Here is a 21916-nt window from a genome sequence, read left to right as displayed (position 1 = left end):
GCTGTGGGTGTCTCATTGGTGATTAGGATAACAGACGGACTAGACGGTTTCATCTGTAAATAGGGCGTACCTCTGCCACACACTTGGGGCAGCGCCAGTCTCCCTTGGGGACGTCCTGCAGGGGCGGGATCAGGCAGAAGGTGTGGTAGCTGTCATCGCAGCCGTCACACAGCAGGAGGCGGTCCTCCTCATCGCCCCGCCCACACACCAGGCACAAATACAGATCGATCTGGACGACAGTCAAAATGCATCATCAAATCAGTTCAACTCAGCTCAACACATCACATCACCCTGCAAGGCCCTTGGTGCATTTTTGATAATGCTTACAAATAAACTTGCTTTGACTGCGTGTTAAGGAACAAACATGGTAAGCTTGATAATCTTTCCCATTAACACTATCAAATCAATGTCCCAAAAACCTAGAGAATCTATTCCACATAGACTGTGTCAAAAAAATGTACAAGCATACAAAATGGGCTAGCAAACGATATACATGCAAATAAATGTGCCACCGAGCTAAGTTGAAATGCACCTAACAAACATGCTTCCCTTTCTGGAAATCCTTACGGTAATTAATACATCTTAAAAACTTACGAAGTTGACCTCCAATGTTTCTTTGCGTGGTCGCATCTTAATGGCAAAGGCTTGAGCTTTCATATGGCGCTGCTTCTTGAGGAAAGCATCATCTTTGAAGATAAATAAAAAACACAGCAATTGCATGAAAAATTAAAGTCTCATTTAGTAACCATTATCTTCAGCTAAGGAGAACACATGTTTTAAATCACATTTATTGAAACTAGACCATTTCTGTCCATGCAAACAGCTTTTACCCATGGCAGATTTAAGGCCTTTTTAACTGCTCTGGCATGGTATCTGTTTTTAAAGAGCCACATTTCCAAAAGACAAATAAAGATAACAGGAAGTAATGTGATAATGTATTACTTTTCTCATTCAGATAAGTTCATTTGGATGTTGTCCACCAAGGAAAGAGAGAGGGAGAGAGACTTACCAGCCAAGACTATTTCCAGTGCCCCCATCTTGGGGCTTGTGCCAAAGATCTGAAGGCTTTTTGGCTCCTTGTTTTCTCGCTATCGATATTGTGAAAAATGTGAGAATTTAGGACATTATTAAGTTGTGCTCGTCAGTGCCTCTACATGCAGCAACATTTTTATGTAATTTCACAACAAACTTGTGATTTCTTTTTCACACACCTCAGCTGGCAGGTGCATTGGAGATGACCCATGGGTCGCTCATCAGACATTCTAACCGGGTATAAAAACTCCGCCACACTGACCATTAAGCTTTTTTCTTTAAAACTTTTTTTTAAGTCTTAGAACTTAAACAGGTAGAGCTACTTGTTAAATTGAATTGCCTGATGAAGGTTGAAGACCGACACTTTGTGTATTAAAGAAAAAAGGACAATGTACGGGAGTTTCTCTATTTTGTCTGATGTACCTTCACAACATACCCAGTGTAAGTAGATAATGTTGCAAAATGTTAATATTATAAAAGTTTTCCTTAAGTGAAATTACGCAGACAGGAAAAAAAAAATATGGTTAACAACATAGAATGAAAATGAAATGCCAAAGTAGAAAACATCAAGCTGCAAGGTTCTACATGAATATGAGTCATGAAAAAGAACTAGGAACCCCTGTGGAACAGTTAACACACCCCGAATAGCCACTTAACTCTGTACAGCTGAAAGGAAATAAAAATGCAAAGACCAAAAGGAACTCTGCACTATGAAAGCTTCAGCTCATCAGTGTCACAGTTGGGCCTACACGCTGTGTTGCCAGTGGTTTGCAGCAGACTTTTGCCTGGCAGATTAGTCTGAGTGTTACACAACACAATATGATAATGCTATTACTCCAAATCACGTGCCTACATGACGACCAGAATGATCCCACACAGTCACATGGCAAAATGTGTGCTGCAATTTTCGCACCAATTAATCTGTTCAGCATCAGCATCCAGCAATGCTTTCTTTTTTAACAGTCAGTGGTGATATTGGTCAAAGAGTGGAAGCTGACGTCTTGTGAAATTTGCACTTTCACCATCACTAGGCCAACCTATTTAGAGAAAGTACATCTCAGAAAGTGCCAAAAAAGTACACTTGGTAAACACTTATTCACCACCAAAGCCAAAAGTCACATCTTGCATTGATGGGAAGGTAAATAAAACCATTGGACAAAACTGAAATGTAAAACAATTGGCACAGAAGTTCTCTCTGATTGGCTAATGTTGTGGTTTGCACCCACCTCAGATTTGAGCCGGCGCGAGCGTCTCTCGGATGAGGGCTGGTCCTTGCTCTGCGTCCGGTCGCACAGGCCCTCTTTACTGTCCCTGCACTCTTTCTCCCTCTGTTCCTCCTCCTCCTCCTCTTCCTCCACTCCACCCTCGATGCCCTCGTCCGGCTCCTCTGCCTCTTCTCCTTCCTCATACAGCCTCTGGATACCCTGAGGATTCACAGCAGGTACATGCACAGGGGAAAGTGTACATGTTCAACCTAGCGCATACCAACTCTGGTACTTTACACAGACAAAAAAACTTATGAGGGTAAGATAACCAATTTCAGCATTTGGCAAAGCAGTTAAGTTGGAATTGAAAGGGTATATTCCATTTGTCTTGGGAAACAAGAATTAAGACAGACGGAATCACGCCTTCTAACAAAAATAAAAAAATGAACATTTGTGCTTGCCCTTTCCAAGCAGGCATGTTTGTCATAGATATCTTAACGGGTCTGTGAGAGACAGGCACACATGGCATCTCTTTTGGCTTCAGCACTTATCATACAACACAACTCAATGCACAAAACACAAGCAGCAAAAGGGAACACACAACACACCAATGTGTCACAACACAACATGAAATCCACCACATCCAAGTATCAAACAATTAACAATGTGTGTTAGCGGCGGTTCCATCTAGCGGCTGTTGGTGGTCCTTACCGTGAGCGAGGCCCCGGACTGGAAGAGCTCGTAGGGATAGAGAATCTTCTCGAAGTGGGAGCGGAGCAGGGAGCCGGTGCCCTTGCCCGCGGGGAAGCCCATTCGACTGGCCACCTTAGACCATCGCTTCTCCTTGCACACCGTCTCAAACCCCCCTTCTGCTGAGACGATCTGTAGGAGTCAAACACAAAACACAGAGACACACGCAGCATGTACACACACACAGACACACATAAACAGACACAGACACAGATACACAACCTCATCACATACTGACAATTTTCCAAACAAAATCCATCATCCATCCAGACTACTTTTTTCGGTCTCCTTTTGCATAATGTTATGGTTATGAGACTGTTTGTATGGAGTGTTCTGACCTTGCTAAGCAAATACAAGTCCAGAATCTTCTTCTCCACGTGAGGGAAGCGTAGTCTGCAACCCTGGAGCTCCCAAAACTTGGCAATCTGATCCAAAAAGTTGAGCTTCACCCTGGTGAGTGCCTATAAAGGAGTAATGAGTGGTAATGAAAATCTTTTTAGAAACTACATTTCAACATTCTACATTTCAAGCGTTTCAGCTGTGTGTCAATCGGGGCATCAGAATTTAAAAAAAAAATCTTCTCAAATGTCTGTCCATGGCATTTGAACACTGAAATTTAGTCATTGTTCTATCACCTGTGTTTTTTTAACTGCACTGCATACCTTCAACCAGTAGCCTATACTCTTATCTGTGCGTACCCACACACAGACAGACACACACACAGACACAGACACAGACACACACACAGACACACACACACACACACACACACACACACACACACACACACACACACACACACACACACACACTGCATACAGTTCTAACAAAAAAGGGGGGAAAGGGACAGCATTACCTCAAGTTCATTGAGCCTCTGCACGCGAGGTGTAAAGCGGAAGTTTCGAACATCACAAGCAAAAGGAGGCTGCCAATCCTGAAGAACCACACGAGACTTGCATTATTGTCAACAACATGATGAGCAGATTTATAAGCAATCCATGCATGAAACACAAGCATGCTATGCTGCCAATCCTATTAAGGACATATTCTTACACAGTGTTAGCTACAGAGGCGTTATATCAGAAACATAATAAGCTTGTAACAGCCTTGGCAGATGTTAATGAAAAAAAAAAAACTTGGGTCTGCATTAGGGCTGCCGACGTCTTTTAAACGATAATCAGGCTACACGCCTAACCGCAGCCTGTATTATTTTCATAACAAAGTAATAAAAAGTCATTTAACCTGGCGATTTCGAAAATTCATTTCCAATTCACGTGAGACGCGAACAAAGGCACTTCATGCGTCGGATTCATAATTTGATTCATTTCAATACGGTATGTCAGGTTGCATACAAAGGCCCAATCATCCCGACGACAGGACAGACAGAATTTCGGCATTTGTTGCAGCGATGAAGTTTACATTTCCTGTTATATACAATACAAGTGTTTTTCTTCCACACGTACAACATCTTTATTTCATAACAAGACGATGTCATTCCGGTGGACTTTGAGAATGTTAGGCCGCAGTTACAAATGACGTAGGTCGACATAGCTCATGACTGATCCATAATAACCTACACAAAAATATCCTCTTCGACCTCTGGTGTGTTTTCTTTTGCGTGCATTTGAGATCTGGGTGGGTTATGTTCTAAGGCTATATTAACCTTAAGTATGGAAGTGTTACAAAATTGACATTTTGCCAAACACCTCGCTACAAATTGTAGCCTAAATATTGTTGAATGATTGAATATGTCGGAAGTCTTACCACAGGAGGTCGGATTTTACAGATTCCAGTCTTCTCAGCGATGGGTCGTATTTTGTTTATAAATCCTAAAGGATCTGAAAAATCTTCCCAACTTGGCTCAAAAACTGGACATTCCGGAGGAGGTACAAATTCAGTGTACATGGACATGATGAGGAAGGTTAAAAGGATCTTATCAATCTCACATCAGCGTTAACTTCAATAATGGTCACCGTTGTGGCTGTAGTTTCTGGTAAAAACTAATGATGAAATTCCACGGATTTGCTCATGATTCAGTTTAAAAATGAACTTCCATGACGGTAGTTGCTATTTTTTAAGCAGACTTCCATGATTAGGCCGTCGGGCTGATGAAGAAAAAACACACACACACTGCAGTTCAGGTCATGTCTGCGAAGTCCCACAATGCAGGATGCTTGGCAAGTTCTATCTTTGTCCAAAAAGATTGCAAATAAATGCAAAATTAAGAAAATATGCCCTTTAAAAGTTCTTGTCACTTGTCTTATTTCATCATAAGGAAGCTGCGGGCCGAGCAGTCAACACAACCACTCCCCTGCGCACTACGCTCAGCTAAAAAAAATAGCTAACGTTACCTGAGGCACAGGGCAAGACCGTCACCTTGTCCTGTCGATGCATTAAAAATGGGACGCATTTTATGCAAAGTGCCTGAAAATAGGGCTGTTAACACCATTTGGTTGTTATGATGACAGCGCGCTGAAGAAATTTCTCAACGAGTTTCCATTAGATTCCCAATAGCCCTCGATGTCAGGTCGACTATTGTCAACTACTTAGCAAGGCAGTCTGCTAACATTGCGTTGTTTGCCAGTGCCCGATGTTAGCCTGCGATGAATATACATCCATAAGGATCTCTCTTCATTAAAAGACAAATGGCATGTGGCCCTCTTGTCGATGCCTCTTCAACGTTGTCTGCTACTGGACATAATCCTCCTACACTTCTAGTTTGAGATAGTAAGCAAAAGGTTGCCTTGCCAAAGCAACTAGACTGCCCATTCATTGAAAAGTTCGCAGGAGGGCTAGCTGCGCAAACCAACTGTTTACGTTGGCTAGGTGATGTTAGCGGTCTTGCAGACAAAACATTTCACACTGTGCAAGAAACTCGAAGTGTCGATATATAGGACACCAAAAGTCAGTCCTACGGAGACAATTGCCAGTCCTCAGGGATTTTGTCACGCCTTGATATCGTGTCCTTCGAATAACGTTAGTGAAATGTTGCTAGCAGACTGTGGTCGTTTTGGAGACAGTCCAATCAGAGATAGCTGAAGTTAGGAAACGTCGGATGTCCCGTTGAATTTAGACGAATAGCTTGGCCTGTCCCGTTGATAAATCAAATGTTTAGATTTTCCGTAATGGCGCTAATGTCCCACGTCGTACCAGTGCGATATCGTATCTAGACAGCAGCAAAATAAACAGGCTAGTCAAATTACTTTCCCATCTCCACGGCTATGACCGAATCGGCATTCAGACTGGGACTCCCAACGGAGTTCGCTCCCGGACGTGCGGTCCCCGGTGTTTCTATCACTCCCGGACTTGCGGTCCCCACCCGATTATATTTCACGTATTATCATATACTGCCACATACAAGCAATTTAGGGTTAGGTTTAGGTTTAGGGTTAGGGTTAGGGTTAGGTTTAGGGTTAAGGTTAGGGTTAGGTTTAGGGTTAGGGTTAAGGTTAGGGTTAGAAACAAAAAACTAACATCAACAAGATAACTGGCTCCGTAATATGGCGGTGGTACCGCTAGTCTGGCTAGTGGGAGCGAGATGAAATGGGAGTGTAATGAGATGGGAGCCCCAGTCTGGGAATCGACCGAATCGCAGCCACTCAGATAGCAACCTATTTCTCTTCCGTGGTGAGCGCAAATCTTGACGTTGAGTCCTTGGGTAGTTACAGAAAAATAACTTGCGGATCCTTCCAACGCAATTCTTCACAATTCAAAAACTACATAGAGAAACCGTTAAAAATGCATTTCTTCTTCCATTTCTGAGGCGGCGCATTGATATTGCCAAGTGATGTGTTCCCACAGTGGGGTCAAAGGTAATACTTCCGGAAACAAATGGACACAAAAAATCGGGAAGGGTTTTTGCATAGAGGTCCTGGGTATGCTGGGTGATTATATCTATGACTTGAGCTTTGATTTGAATCTGTTCGAGCAAATCTGTCGCATTCTAATTAATTCAATGGCTCTGTCTCTTTAGTGTAGTTTTTAGTGTGTGTGTACACGCACGCGTTGTTATTATGGTTGTGGTGTGGTGTGGTTATCCAAGTTCTTTGGTTGTGGTAAGCGCAGAGCCACAGACTGTTACTTAAAGATATTTCCATTTTAACGACACAAGAAAAGTGCAAACAAAAGTATCTTGTGGCAAGGGAAGTGTATTTCTAAAAAAATACAGGTATTGGCGTGTCACCCTGGCCTCTATGTGGGGGGTTTATTTTTCGCATTTCTCTGTGTTTATAGTTTGAAGGTTTGGTCTATATCGGCGCCCGTAGCTAGTTACATGTATTTTCCCCAGCTGGGAGAAGTGGGTAAAGGCATAGCCTTTCTACCTATAGCCGTCCCACAGGCTATTCGCCCCATTATACAAAATTTGGCCGCAGTTCAATGGATTTGCATTAGGGGCGCTGTTCAGACAGAGCAGATTGGGGTTCCCCAATTGGGCTGGGGCTAATCGCCCACAATAAGTCCTCCCTAGCAGCTGAAACCTGGACATATTACGGTCGTCTCTGACTGCAAATTAAACATTAAAATTTAAAACACAGTAACATAGGAGTTATATCCGTCTAGTTTCTTACAGCTTCGACATTTGTGAGTCAGTCTTCACTAGCTTCTAGCTAAGGAAATGACGACATCCAATTGGTGAATGGGGAACTAAACCGGATGCTAACGTCGGCGAGACGTAGCCTAGCCACAAGCTAACTGACAAACGTGAGGCCAACAACTCGGCCGATCGTGATGTACGCCACAAATAGACCAATCGACCTCATATTTAGACACTACAATGTTGATTTCTGCCTTCGATTTTCATCAGTTAAGAAATCTAGCGTCGGATTAACACATTTTTAAGGTAGTAAAGCGAGTTGGCGCCATGTTTGTTTTCCAGAAACACCCGGGTAGAGAGCTCACGTGCAGCATTCTGGGTAATTGAGTTTCACATTATTCATGCACAAAATGCGTGTTTTTAAAAAAATGCAATGAGTTTAAAAAATCAAACCAAATGCCATTTGGAAGGGCAATTTACACTTCCTTTAGGAAAACTAAAATGAAAACCGGTGACCTTCCATATCGGACACATCAGTTGCGTCTATTGTGGAGCTTCATAGGACCCCCATTCATTCTGACGGCTCTCCTCTGCTTGAACATCGCCGCCCCGTGGACAGTACCACCCGGAAGAAGCTTCCAGTTTGGCCTCTCCTCTATAAATCCTCTCTGGTAAAGGCCTTTTATGTGTTCTGGGCCGTGATAAGTCATTGGGAAGCCAAGCAAACAGTCATTAACATACTTTGTTTAATACAGAAAAGTATATGCAATGATTATTTGCCGAGCTTCTTTACATTGCTATTTTAAGTCCACACAAAGCAATATGCTGTGGTTTGTAATGCGTGTTGTGTCTCGATAGTTAGCTTGCTGGATAGCATTAGCCACTTTTAGCCTTGGATGCGTTGTGACTGAATGAGTGTGTATTACTGTTTTGTGAGTTAATAAGCCGACAGTACACACGTATGTGTGTTTATACATTCGGTTGATTTGTCTCACCTCATTGGGAAAACCAGAGCGATGGCCACGAAATAGTGGCTTCGTGGAGAGATCACTTACAACCCACGAAATCGGATCCTATACCTCGCCTTCCAACAGCTTCATCTACCTGAGACATTGCTACACCCCGTCATTTGGAATCAATCATGGAAGACGCTGCAGAGAAAGTGGATGCTGATGACATTGTTATTATTGTTGAAAATGAAGCCGAAAGCATACCGGTTCAGGAGGAAAGCGAAAAGGCGCAAAGCACCCACAGTTTGATGGACTGCTGCCCTATCTGCAAGTTAAATTTCCACAGTAGAGAGCCGAAGCTCCTTCCCTGTCTCCACTCTTTCTGTAAGAAATGCCTTCCACCGCCCTCAAGGAACTTCGTGTATCCGAGTCAGATGGCCAACCACCACTTTCAGGAAGATCCATCAAAACCACGTAAGTCGTTGGACATTGTCAGAACATAGCCATCCATGGTGGATTTAGTGACTAATATCTTGTCCATCTCAACTCTCAGGATATGTTTTTCCACAATGCCCCCCCCCCCCCTTCACTTACTCCTGATGTTTATGTGTGTCTTGATGTCTATATGGGCATGAGTTGTAAACTGTCCGAAGAAGGCTTCCTGGTTTGTCCTCCCATAAGTTAAGTGACACAGCCAGCTTTCTGGAATATCCCACACCAGTGTCTGGATATGGTGCTCTTTGGTAGACACTCCTGGAGGTGACCAAAGCAAACTAAACTAGCAACAGAAACTATAGTTTTTGAAAAGTTGCATATACTGTCTTATCCTGCAGATTTACTTTTCTATTGTTGTTTCAATCACATTTCAAGACCGTTTCACTTTCAGGTGTCACACCCACCACATGCACCTTGCTGTTTGTTTACACTTACTTTTTTGTTTTGCTTCATTGGAATTTGTCTTAATTTTTTAGTGGAAACACTACCACACTGTACATGCCCATCTATTAAAGCAGGGGTGGGGAACCTTTTTTCGTTCGGGGGGCCACTTCAAATTCATCTGAGGACCATATGAACACAAACGGTGGTAGATGGACACTCCCAACTGAGATCGCTCCCGGACGTGCAGTCCCAGGTGTTTCTATCACTCCCGGACGTGTAGTCCCACCCGATTATATTTCACGTATTATCATACACTGCCACATACAAGCAATTTAGGGTTAGGGTTAGGTTTTAGAGTTAGGTTTAGGTTTAGGGTTAAGGTTAGGGTTAGGGTTAGAAACAAAAAAGTAACATCAAAAAGATAACTGGCTCCGTTATATGGCGGTGGGACCGATAGTCTGGCTAGTGGGAGCGAGCCGACAGGGGAGCGTCCTGCGTTGGGAGCGTCAATCAGGGAATCGAGGAAGGAGGAAGATGGACACTCCCAACTGAGATCACTCCCGGACGTGTAGCCCCAGGTGGTTCTATCACTCCCAGACGTTCTATCCCACCCGATTATATTTCACGTATGATCATACACTGCCACATACAAGCAATTTAGGGTTAGGTTTAGGGTTAAGGTTAGGGTTAGGGTTAGGTTTAGGGTTAAGGTTAAGGTTAAGGTTAGGGTTAGGTTTAGGGTACGTAACAAAAAACTAACATCAAAAAGATAACTAGCTCCGTTATATGGCGGTGGGCTCGATAGTCTGGCTAGTGGGAGCGTGCCGACCGGGGATTGTCCCGCGTTGGGAGTGACAATCTGGGAATCGGATAAAGCGGCCTCAAGGGCTGCAAGCAGTTCCCCGTCCCTGTATGAAAGGCATTTGCTAACTCTTTAGTTTAACACTGCTTTATTTTGTGAAGAAGAAACAAATATTCTTGCTAATTCAGGGTTTGTTTTTTGTTGTTGTTTTTCCTCTTGTTGCAGTCAATGTGATTCGTTGCCCAGTGTGCCACCAGGAGTGCATGGAAGTGGAAGTTCTGGAGAATTTCTTTGTAAAAGACTCTATGGAGGTGCCAACCAGCACAGTGGAGAAAACAAGTCAGGTGGGTAGCAATTGGTTTAGAAGAAAAGTGTCTGCCAAATGCAATGTAGAGCTAATGGTAGCAATTGCTTAAAGGACCAGTTCAGTCAATTTCAATATGCTGTATTGCTCGCTACCCTTGACTTGTCAGTACCGGGTGATGTCACATTTTTCGGCTAAGCCCTTTCTGAGATATGAGCTATTCTAATGGGGGTAGCGTTTGTTTAAAAAAAAGTAGCATGTGCCTAACATATATGTTAGGACACACATATGCCTACTATATATATATATATATATATATATATATATATATATATATATATATATATATATATATACAGTATATATATATATATATATATATATATACAGTATATATATATATATATGCCTCCAAATATTTTCCCAAAAGGTACCGCTGTTTGCTAGTTGTCTGCTGATGTAGTATAACCTTTCGGATGTTTTTGGGAATAAATAAAAATGTTTTTTGAAATGTAAACAAAGCGCTGCCCCCATTACAATGACCAAGATCTCGGAAAAGGCTGAAGAAGAAAAAAAAAACTTAGGTACTGACAAGTCCAGAGTAGTGTGAGCATTACAACTGCATGTTGAAATTGACTGAACTGGTCCTTTAAGCTTGCTTTAGCTGTATTGCATGCAGTGAAAGGAGAGCGTTTTCAGCCCACCTCGTCCCTGAACATCGTCGTCATATCACATCCCATCGTCTAATTTGCCTTTCTCAGCAGGTGTGTATGAGTTGTGAGGACAACACGCAGGCCACAGGTTATTGTGTGGAGTGCGTGGAGTTTTTATGCGTCACCTGCATCGAAGCTCATCAGCGGGTCAAGTTCACTCGTGACCACACCATTCGACAGAAGGAGGAAATGTCTCCAGGTACTGTACTGTTGCGTGGAGCTCAGAGTCAGACAAATGCCATTCTCAAACTTATGACACAAAGGCAAATATCAAACACGTGCTCCAGTTCCATTCTTTTTAATCAACACAAGTGAAAGTTGTACGTTTGCAAACGTTGAGTTGTGGTAAATAAAAGAATATAACTGGAGCAAGTGTGTGGTCATTCCACTGTGTTTTATTTTTGTGTGTTTTATTTCTTTGCACTGCACTTACTTTTTGGATGTTTGTATCACAACGTCTATACCATTCTCAAATATACAGCCTGTTCAGTGACCGTGGCTATGTTGTGTACTTTTTACATTAAAATAAAGTGTCATTATTGTACATTTCTTTACAGAAGCAGTGGGATTTTCAACTCAGAAGCCTGTCTTCTGTGATATCCACAAACAAGAACCTTTGAAGCTCTTCTGCGAGACGTGTGACCGGCTGACATGCCGGGACTGTCAGCTACTGAAACACAAGGATCACAAGTAAGTTACCCAAGTGTTCTTGCATCTGTTGAAATGTTGTAATGATATTTTTTAATGATGTCGAAATGATTGCGTAACTTGTGTCTCTACATTTTGGTTTCTGCAGCTATCAGTTTCTGTGCATAGCTTGTGTCTCTACATTTTGGTTTCTGCAGTTATCAGTTTCTGTGCATAACTCGTGTCCTCTCCATTTTGTGTTCTGCAGTTATCAGTTTCTGGAGGATGCCTACAGAAATCACAGGGAGCATTTAGAGAACATGACTCGGCAGCTACAGGAGAAAAGGAAAGCCATTGAAGACGTGTCCAATGCCATCAACAGTGGGTCAGTATCAGATATAGTCATATGCATTTTCTAACGAAATGGCCAGGTGACATTACAAAATATCCGTTTGACTTTGCTTCAGAGTCAAAGCTGACTCACTTCCAGAGTAATCCCTGATTCCAAAAAGTCAAGTACATTACTAAATGTGAGCCTTTCAATGTAAAAACATAGTAATTTTCGTTCTGTGGCATACTGAGAAAATGACAGTGACCATGCCAATGGAAAGGTGCAATAATAAAATATAGTCCTGTTCAGTTTCTCAAACAACAACGGAGAGACTATATGCTTCTAAGATATTATGGAATGACATTGTCAATCATGAACTTCAATTGTGAAGGACAAAACCCAGGTGTTTCGAAATATCAAGGATTCTTTCATATCTATTATTTGTCGTTCTCTGTTTGTAGTCTCCATCAAGTTGATGAAAACCGAAAAGCTGTCACCACAGAGATCAAGAAGTCAATATGCAATCTCATCATGGAAATCAATCGAAAAGGGAAAATTTTGGTGAATCAGCTGGAGGTATGTTTTCCGAAAATATAGCATGTTCTATCTAAAATGGGTGGAACTCTGCATTCAATACATTGAGTTTTCACTGATTCTGATGTCTCCTCAATTATCTTGTAAGTCGGCCATCTGGAATGGGGTGGCCTACAAAACTGATTCGGTTCACATAGCCCTAATTGTTATGGAGTATGATCATCGCATAATATTTGGTGGAAATCTATTAAAACTTTGGTGTGCAACCCATTTGAAAGTTATGTTGTGAACAAATGGCTGCTGTATTAAGGTCAGATTAGACTTCAGCAACTGCGAGCGTGAAAAGTCGCGTGGGAGTGGCCACGAACCAACATTGTATTCATGCATCTGCGAGCTCTGCGAGGTCCGAGGTCTCGTCGCGAGCCACATTTGAAATTGCGCGATTAGGCTACTTTCACTACATTGTAAGCACTGCGGTCATTATTAAGCAATGTTGCTTTCTATCCCGGTTAGCTAGGTATTTTCACACAAATTGCAAAGGCAATGCAGTGGTATCATTATTTACCCAGTCTGTTTTCACGAGCAGAAAATGCAAGCATGTAAAGACAGTTGATTCTGCCGATGTGTGTTTACATTCGGTGGAGGAACGGTAGTAAAACCGCAGGCATTGTGCCACGAGTGTTCAACTGATGCATTGTTTGTTACTTATCTTGTAGCTTCGTGTATTTACACACATTTACACACAAGGCATTAATAAAGTTTTTAACAGAATACAGCTCTGCTCTCGCAAACTACTGGCATTGCGCTGCCACAAGAACAGAACAAGGAAGTAGCGAGACAACCAATCATGGTGCCCTTTTGTCTGCGTACTCCGCGTCCGTCCGACGGATAGTTAGAATTTTTTCGAGGCGCTAGACGACGGGCGCAGAGCCTCTGAGAGGGGGGCGTGGACTCGCATAGACAGAAAACGGACGGACGCAGATTCTATGCGAGCGAAGCATAAATCTAGCTTAAGAAGTGTTGACCTCCAAATGTAACCAGTTCTTGTACTTATAGTGATGGCACACAGGATTTGGTCTGAATCTGTCCACCCATTCAAAAGTTATTTCACAAACAAATCTGTTACTGACGCAAAGTCACAGACTTGCATAGAGCTACACAACCACCCACCTCTGGCTTGTTGTGTACCAGTCTGCGGAGCCATGAATACAGGAATACTATCGGTCACACAGTCAGTAGATGGTTAAATGTGTTATGTGATCTCACAGGCTCTCACCAAGGATCATGAGACCTCATTGAAAAAGCAGAAGGAGGACGTATCCTCTCTCTCCAAGCACCTGGACCACGTCATCTCCTTCACCAAGTGGGCCACAGCCATCAACAGCGGCACAGCTCTACTATACTGCAAGAGACTGGTATGCACATACACATACATTTGCATGTTAACCTTTCCTTTTGGGTCTTCCTTTCTCATGTTGGATGAGCGTTCTTGGCCAGCAGGCAGACCAAAGCTCTTGTCTATGCTGAACTTTGAAAGCTACTGTAAGCAACTGTCAGTCATGGGTAAGTGGTCAAGGAGTCAGAATTCCACCCCAAAGGTTGCGGGTGTAACTCCTGAAAAGCCAGGTTGGTGGAGACAGTATTTAACCAATACTCTTCCCCATCCTTCTCCATGACTCAGATACCCTCATGATGGTACTGCCCCGCTGCACTGCTCCCTTGTGGTGTTGTTTCAGGCCGCCTCCTTGCACGGATGAGGCATGCAATGTAGTTTTGTTGTGTGCAGTGAGCACTGTGTGCTCTGGTGTGCGGTCACAACGACTGGGATTTTCCCAGCTGGGCTTTCATTATTAGTATTTGAATGAAGTGAAGTGGTGGAAATGGCTGTATAAAATAGTATGTTGACTTGGTATTAATTCATTCTGCATCACCTCTTTGTAGCCTGATGTTTTGGTATTTGCTGCTCCTGTGTCAGATGTACAGTAGTGCCTCATCATATTGTTAATGTCTTGATGATTATGATGTGTTGGGAACTATTCATCACGTCTCATGTCTTGGTGTTTGCAGATCCTGTGCCAGATCCAGTACCTCATGAGGGCCAAGTGCAATGCCTCCTTTGTTCCCCAGAGCTCGGTGCGCTTCCAGTGTCGATCCAGCTTCTGGGCCTCAAACGTTGACCTTGGTAAATAAGTGTGATCTCCTCAGCAGATAATTTCACTGAGACAGTAAGAAGTCTATCATTTATTATCTCTACCTGTGCACCTGACACGGCTGATCTCAGTATTACCGGTAATTATTTTATTTAGCTGATCTACGTCTATAATGAGCTGAAATGAACTGACCTCAGTAGGGCCCGCTGCCTCCGAAAATGTTTCGATCAAACATGCAGCAGATTTTTCCCTTGTAAAGCAGGGACTGGTGCCTCTGTTGTTTATTCATTCGCCCAATCTTCATTCCAGGCTCGCTGGTGGTGGAGAAATTACCCGTACCTCAGCACAGTGGGATGCAAATGTTCCCCAACCAGCCCAGCCATCCTAATCATCCCAACCATCCCAACCATCCCGGTCCCAGACTCGAAGGCCCTCCTGGTGGTTCCGGCGGAAACTTCCCCGGTGGACTAACCCAGCAGCAGCAGCAGCAGCAGCGTCAGAGCACGCTGGCCCAGCTCCAGATGCAGGTGGAGAAGCTGGCCCAGCACCCCAACCGCGGCCACGTGCCCCCAAACCACTGGTCCTGGTACCACAACGTGCGGATGCAGGGAGGACCTCCGCCCCCGGGGGGACAGCCCAGGCCCCCCATGCAGGGCGGATCGCCCTCCCAGATGCACCCCAACATGCCTCAGCCTCAGCAGGGCCGGAGGTACGCCGCTCCTCCGCCCAACACCAGGAGTCCCACCATGATGCAGAACCCAGGCTTCTCCCAACAGGTTAGTGCCGTTCCCAATTGACTGCGGTCAAAAAAGGGAAATGTTTTTAGTCGACTGCTGCAACTTCACACACCAGTTTGTCAGTCATTGGAGAGTTTGCATGTGATGTTGGTCTTTTTTATTTACTGTGTTTTATTATTTGTTGTGATTCATTTCATAGTTACAGTATATACTGGGTTTATATGGGGAGTCAAAGTGAAAAACATTGTATAATAAAACATTAGGATGTAAGAGTGAAAGTGCATGTATTGAACATGGAGCATAAGACACTCTGTGGTACCTCTCCTCTGACTGCATGTCTCCCCATTAGACTTTGCGAGGGATGATCAACTCCCCGACCTCCTCCAGCTTCCCGCCCAAGCCCATAGACGTGCTCCCAGGCACATCTCGATTCCCCCACAATGCACCTCCTCCTGGCATGGGACAGATGCATCAAGCCTCTCAAGCCCAGATGCATCAGGTGAGTGAGGGTCGTGTTTCCTTCATTACAAACCCCAACTTCATTGAAGTTGGGACACTAGGTAAATCGTGAGCAATAACAAAATAACACTATTCTCCATCTAATGAATGGATTGAATGTTGTGGAATAGTATTCTTTTTTTCATTCACAGTTTACGAAGTGTCCCAATTTCATCAAAGTTGGGGTTTGTATGTAGGTCACATAAAGGCAAAATCTGTGAAATATACTGAACAGTCAAGTCCATCCACCTTTATGTATGAGGGGATGGTGGAGAGTAACAAACAGACTGAACCGTTCATGTGTATGGGCAGCATGTACCAGGCATTTCCTTAGAAATCTTTTATTTTATTTTTTTAACATACTGCCCCGACTGGTGGGAGAGGAAATCAGCAGAGGAACTGTGCATTTAATTACTTAAATGTTTCTGCATTACCTTTGCGATTACCATGGAATATAGTATGCGCCCATTTGTGTCAATAAGCTTCTAGTTTCCATAAGCTCCTTGGAGATACACTTTGTCATCTGGATGGTCATGTCATGTCTCTTTGTTTTTCAGAGAAATGCAATGGAACACTTGAACAGAAGACCTGAGCACGCTGGTCCTCCTGGGCCTTTGACCATGCCCATGGTCAGACCCACGTTCTCCCATAACGTCCAGCCCACAGGCATCGATAGAAATGGTAACGTCCTCCTTTCTTATGTCCTTGCTTGGTACAATTGTATTACACTGACGTAGTTGTAAACAGGCACTTATTGTACCAATGTTTTGAAATCTTGTTGCAGCACAAACTCATCAGAGTTCCATCATGTCCGCAGTGGCCTCCACGGATGGAAAAACAGGGTACGTGAAGACTTTTTTTTTTTTTACTTCATTATGATGATAGTCATGTAACAATGTTGCATCCTGTCATTCAATTTTGTAGTGAACAGATTCACACAAGTAATCACAAGTGAAATACAAGAAACGTCAATAATATAATAGAAAACTTACAATTATGATGCAATACAATTGTGTGCAGATATTGTGCACACAATTGTGATATCCACTGTGACTTGGGAGTGGAATACTTTTTAGTTGATTAAAAAAAATGTATTTGTTAACAGGACTGTTTCCTGGAAGCGGCCTGAGCCCCAGCAGAACGGCCCCTCTTCTGCACCCTCTGCCAAGAGAAGGCGAAGGGCGTCACCTGGGCCCATCATCGTCATCAAGGACGAGCCGGAGGACGACGACGAAGTCAGCTTTGTAAGTCTGGTGGTCTGTTTTGAAAAAGCAAGTGAAATGTCAGTGTTGATGAAAGTACTTTTTATAATGCACAAATGAGGTTTTCAAAAAACATAACATGAGAAACAGAAGTGGCAACATTTAGTGATATTGCCACAGCACTTAACACTTTCCAGTCATCAAGTTCATTCGTTTTTTTTTATTTAGAGGGCATTCACCAAAGTTCCATATTCACCAAAATCTATTTTTTTTAGCCAAGCATTTTTACTTTACTTGGCCTTTATTTTTAAGGACATTTTACAATGCACATTAATGAACATAAGTACCGGTATGCAAATGTACCAGATTATAGCACAATGGCTAATTTCCATCTGGTGTCCAAAATAGGCAGGCTAGATGTTTATCTCTCATTGTGATGGAGTGACCATCACTAGGGTTGTGGGTGTGTTCTGAATAACATGCCAACGAGCCTGGCTCTTTGATGTAGCGGTCAGAGCCCCAGTTTACTACCCCAGAAGGTCTGGGTTCGAGTCCCAGCTGGGCAACTCTACTCCCTTCGCTACACTCAACTATAATTTCTCCCCATGGTCAGGTCCAGTCCAGCGTGAAGGCCAGTCTTCCAGACAGCACGGGCGTGCAGTCCCAGACGCCGCGTCAGGAGGAGTCTCCCCCAAATGAGGAGCAGCAGACACAGACTGAGACGGAGAAGGAGAAGGAGGCGCCGGAGGAGCCTGACGACGACCCCAACGAGGACTGGTGCGCCGTCTGCCAGAACGGCGGAGAGCTGCTCTGCTGTGACAAGTGTCCCAAGGTCTTCCATCTCGGCTGCCACATACCAGCCCTCAAGTCCTCTTCAAGGTATTAGCTCACACTTGACTCTTGATGATTTACCCTTCAAAGTGAGAAACGTGTGCAGAATTTCAACTGCTGCTGGACATGTATCAAAGAGGCTTTGATACATTTTCACAATCTTGACTTAAGGCTCTCACAGCTTGACCCAACATTTGGATTTGAGGAACTGAATTGTTTCGCTTTTTAGCTAAATGTCATCCATTTTATTTTTTTGAAGACGCTGAAGTCTTAAATGTCTTGTTCTGTTATAGTGGCGAGTGGTTTTGTTCGTTTTGCCGAGATCTGTCGACTCCCGAAATGGAATACGACATTGAAGACAAATCCAACACGGTGAAGGAAGAGCCAGGTTCTGAAGCCCTGAGTCCTATTGATAAAAGGGTACAAATGATATTGCCACTTGCATTTCTCACATTTCTATTCAGGTTTGACATACAGTATCATGTATTAAGTAGTGTGTTGTTAACGTTATTTATTGTTGACCATTTTAGAAATGTGAGCGGTTATTGCTGCGTCTCTTTTGCAATGAACTCAGCACGGACTTCCAAGAGCCCGTCTCCCCGTCGGTAAGTTTTTGGAACCTCTGTATCGCCTCTGGGTACATCTCAATACAATCCTCTAGTCATTTCTTCCAGCCTTTACCCGTAACATCATCTTAATCTTAGTGCGATACATTTCTTTTCAATATATAAAAAAAATCAGGCTACTGAATGAGAGAAAAGCCCCATTTAAAAATCTGCTGTGGGTGAGGAATGAGACCAGAGGAACTGTATTAAGACGTATCCTCAGTCTTCTGTCTACCATGATGTGTTCTCTTGATTTAATTCAGTATGAAATCATCTTTTTTCAGACAATGCCAGAATATAGCGCAATCATAAAAACTCCCATGGACCTTTCGGTGGTCAGACGGAAACTGCAGTTGAAGCAGAGCCCCTCTTACAAGAAGCCTGATGACTTTGTTGCCGACATTAGATTGATGTTTAAAAACTGTGCCAAATTTCACAAGGTAAGATATGATTTTTTGGGTGGTCTTTGTCTTTTGCTCGTTTTAAACTTTACGTTAAGAAACCTATTTTTCCATTTGTAGGTTAGAATGTAAAATAAGTGGATAATCTGGTTTCAGAGAGTAAAAATACGTAAAATGCACTCTCACCAATAGGCCTTTTGACATCAGATTTTGAGGCGAAATAAAAGATAAAACGCATCATGTTGTAGCGACACAATGCGTCCGGTTGGTTTTTTATCAACAGGATGATTCTAGCTAAATAACACGACGTCAAAACGGAATGCAGAATGGAACGCACAGATTAGTGGAATAGAATGCATAGTTTATGTGGAAAAAGGGCTACTGTCATGTAATCTCGTTAGGGTGTAGTTGTTTTTTGTTGTTCAGTTAGGAATGTGTCAAATTGCTGGCACTAAAAGTAACCTTGTGGTTTTGTATTGGCAGGAGGACAATGAGATGGCGAGTGTTGGCGTGAACTTGGAGAACTTCTTTGAGGAGCAGCTGAAGCTCCTGTATCCCGAGCAGACGTTTCCTGAGGTGAGGGAAGATGGCGCCTGCTCCGCCTCCGCCTCCTCGGCCCCTGTGGAGGAGCACACGCCTTCAGGGGTGGACGCCGGAGCTCCTGAACATGGAGCACCGCTGGAGGAGGAAAACGAAGCTTCTGTAGAAGAACCTGGAGCACCTGTAGAGGAGCCTGGGGCGCCTGTAGAGGAACCCAAAGCGCCTGTTGAGGAACCTGGAGCGCCTGTAGAAGAGGAACCCGGAGCGCCTATAGAAGAGGAACCCGGAGCGCCTGTAGAAGAGGAACCCGGAGCAACTGTTGAGGAACCCGGAGCACCTGTTGAAGAAGAACATGGTGCTCCTGTTGAAGAAGAACATGGTGCTCCTCTTGAGGAACCTGGAGCACCTCTAGAAGGTGCTCCTGTAGAAGAAGAACACTGTGCTCCTGTAGAATCTGAGAATATTTCAAGTCCCCCTCCACAAACTGCATCATCACCAACCACCTCCAGTGAGCAGGAGAAGGAGAAGGAGGAGGGGGCGGCAGCATCTGTGGCTCCCCCTGAAGCGAGTAAGGAGGAAGAACCTCAAAAGACTGATGGTGCTCAGGCAGACGCGAAGTCTAAGGAAGACGGGGGTTCAAAGGGACAAAGAATGAAGACTCGCCTAAGGAAGACCGGTGGTACAGAGGGACGAGAGTAATTTTGTAAATAATCCTCCTTTTTATGTACAACTGTTGGAAGATCCTTTTCGAAGCAAGGGGACCTCCTGCAAGTAGAGATAGTTTGCGATTTCATATCCTGCAATAATGGTAAATATTTAAAAACGCGCGGCAGAGTGTGTTGTTAAAGAAATCCCAAACTCTTTGTTTTTTATTTGTAGCATGTTTTGTTTGCATTGAGCCTATATCTTTACTGTAGTAAAGAACACATAGACAGGGTAAATTGAGATTTACAAACAGTATTGTCAAAATAAGCGTGTGCTTTCCCTAATCAAACTCGATGAATTGCAAATGTTTACTTGTACAATTTTGTTTGTTTGTTAAAACTTTACAAGCTACATTCATGTATAATTATTATTTATCCCTGAATTTTGTTTATTTTTGTTTATTATTGGTGCGTTTTGTTTATTGTAAAAAGAATATTAATTTCATAAAGCTATTTAAAGCTGAAGCTTCATGTCAACAAGAGTAATGACTATACTCACAGTTAAGAGGGTATATCGGCTGTCAGTTAATTAAGGAATTAAGATTTTTGTGTACAGTGGGAGAATATGTTTTCCTCCACTGTTTTAGATGCTTTCCATTTAAATTGTTATTATTGTTCCTTGAGGACTTAAACGGACTCCAATTTGTTAAGTTTGCTTTTACGTTCCTTCCCCATGTGTATAAACTCTGTGCATGCACTAAGGTGAATTTATTTTTTTTGTGTAAAGACCGTGTAATGATGTAAAATATTGTAGACCCTTTGGTCTGCTTATTTAATTGGCCTGAGATGCTAATGAACTTTCAGTTATTCTTTAATCTGATCTCTTTCATATCTGATCAAGGTTTGGATTAAAAGTAGATGGCAATCTACAACCAACACCTCAATCATTTTAAGAATGCAGTTCTGCTTATTTTCAGATGTCACTACTTTTGAAGTAGTTGATGTGGCAGTTAAGTCTGTATGCGCACATGCATACCACATGGGGCACTGATGCTCTGGAAAGGACACTGGTTTGTCATTGGTTTATGGAAAAGAATGGAACACTCATTGAAACTGGTGGAGACGAATGAGGAAGGAACTATGTGTCTATTTCCCCAAACTTTGCTGTGTATAATGTAACTGTAATCTACATATGAAAATAAAACGTTTTGATATCCCATGCTAAACAGGATACGGTTTGTTTTTGGGTTTATTGGTAGTTTATTATTATTATTATTCCACAATGTTAGTTCAACATTACAACTTTATTTAAATTCCAGATGCCTATTTGAATGGAGCAAATCAGGACTGCCGCTAGACATAACCAGAGTATGCAGACTGCTTAAGCACTTTGCCCCCAAAATTGGGGCCTCTTAAATTGAGATTGTCTAAAAAGAACCATAATGAAAAAAAATCAATTAACATTACAAAATATATATTTATCGGTTAGCAATAGATTATTATTATTGCTATTTAATTATTGGAGGGCTCCTGACCAGTTATTCTCAGGGCCTCAAAAACCTTTGCAGCGGTATTTGAATGGAGCAAAATCTGTTCCTTTTGAAGCATGCCATTGCACTTTGAATCTGTTGATCGTGACCACTTGAC

At 42.9% G+C, this 21916-nt stretch overlaps 2 protein-coding genes across 6 annotated transcripts in view; one reads left to right on the top strand and one right to left on the bottom strand.

Moving 5' to 3' along the window:
• kdm5a (lysine demethylase 5A) overlaps nt 1-6214 on the bottom strand; it is a 32388-nt gene extending 26174 nt beyond the window's left edge. Inside the window, exons 1-8 of one of the 2 annotated variants that reach the window (XM_063216895.1) lie at nt 4752-6214; nt 3844-3921; nt 3326-3448; nt 2949-3119; nt 2259-2456; nt 1010-1088; nt 595-686; nt 71-229 (exon numbers count right to left, since the gene is read on the bottom strand). In XM_063216895.1, coding sequence (XP_063072965.1) covers nt 71-229; nt 595-686; nt 1010-1088; nt 2259-2456; nt 2949-3119; nt 3326-3448; nt 3844-3921; nt 4752-4898 — 1047 coding nt within the window. In that variant the 5' untranslated portion in view covers nt 4899-6214. The remainder of the gene's footprint in view (nt 1-70; nt 230-594; nt 687-1009; nt 1089-2258; nt 2457-2948; nt 3120-3325; nt 3449-3843; nt 3922-4751) is intronic. The other variant, XM_063216896.1, reaches the window with a different exon arrangement.
• A 1984-nt stretch (nt 6215-8198) lies between these two features.
• On the top strand, nt 8199-21527 carry trim24 (tripartite motif containing 24). Of its 4 annotated transcripts, none has more exons than XM_063216900.1 (18): nt 8199-8945; nt 10378-10496; nt 11221-11368; nt 11730-11859; nt 12065-12181; nt 12589-12703; nt 13930-14076; nt 14729-14843; nt 15121-15587; nt 15898-16047; nt 16604-16727; nt 16831-16888; nt 17152-17290; nt 17862-18127; nt 18373-18499; nt 18610-18684; nt 18969-19124; nt 19569-21527. In XM_063216900.1, the coding sequence occupies exons 1-18, from the start codon at nt 8663-8665 to the stop codon at nt 20322-20324; spliced, it is 3492 nt and encodes a 1163-aa protein (XP_063072970.1). In that variant the 5' UTR covers nt 8199-8662; the 3' UTR covers nt 20325-21527. The 4 variants fall into 4 exon arrangements, with proteins under 4 accessions (XP_063072970.1, XP_063072968.1, XP_063072969.1 ...); XM_063216898.1 differs by having other exon boundaries at nt 11727-11859; XM_063216899.1 differs by having other exon boundaries at nt 11218-11368.
• The last annotated feature ends 389 nt before the right edge of the window (nt 21528-21916 follow it).

The sequence above is a fragment of the Engraulis encrasicolus genome, chromosome 15 (assembly GCF_034702125.1).
Source record: "Engraulis encrasicolus isolate BLACKSEA-1 chromosome 15, IST_EnEncr_1.0, whole genome shotgun sequence".
NCBI classification, from domain to species: Eukaryota; Metazoa; Chordata; class Actinopteri; order Clupeiformes; family Engraulidae; genus Engraulis; species Engraulis encrasicolus.
This window is presented reverse-complemented; position numbering and strand designations above follow the sequence as displayed.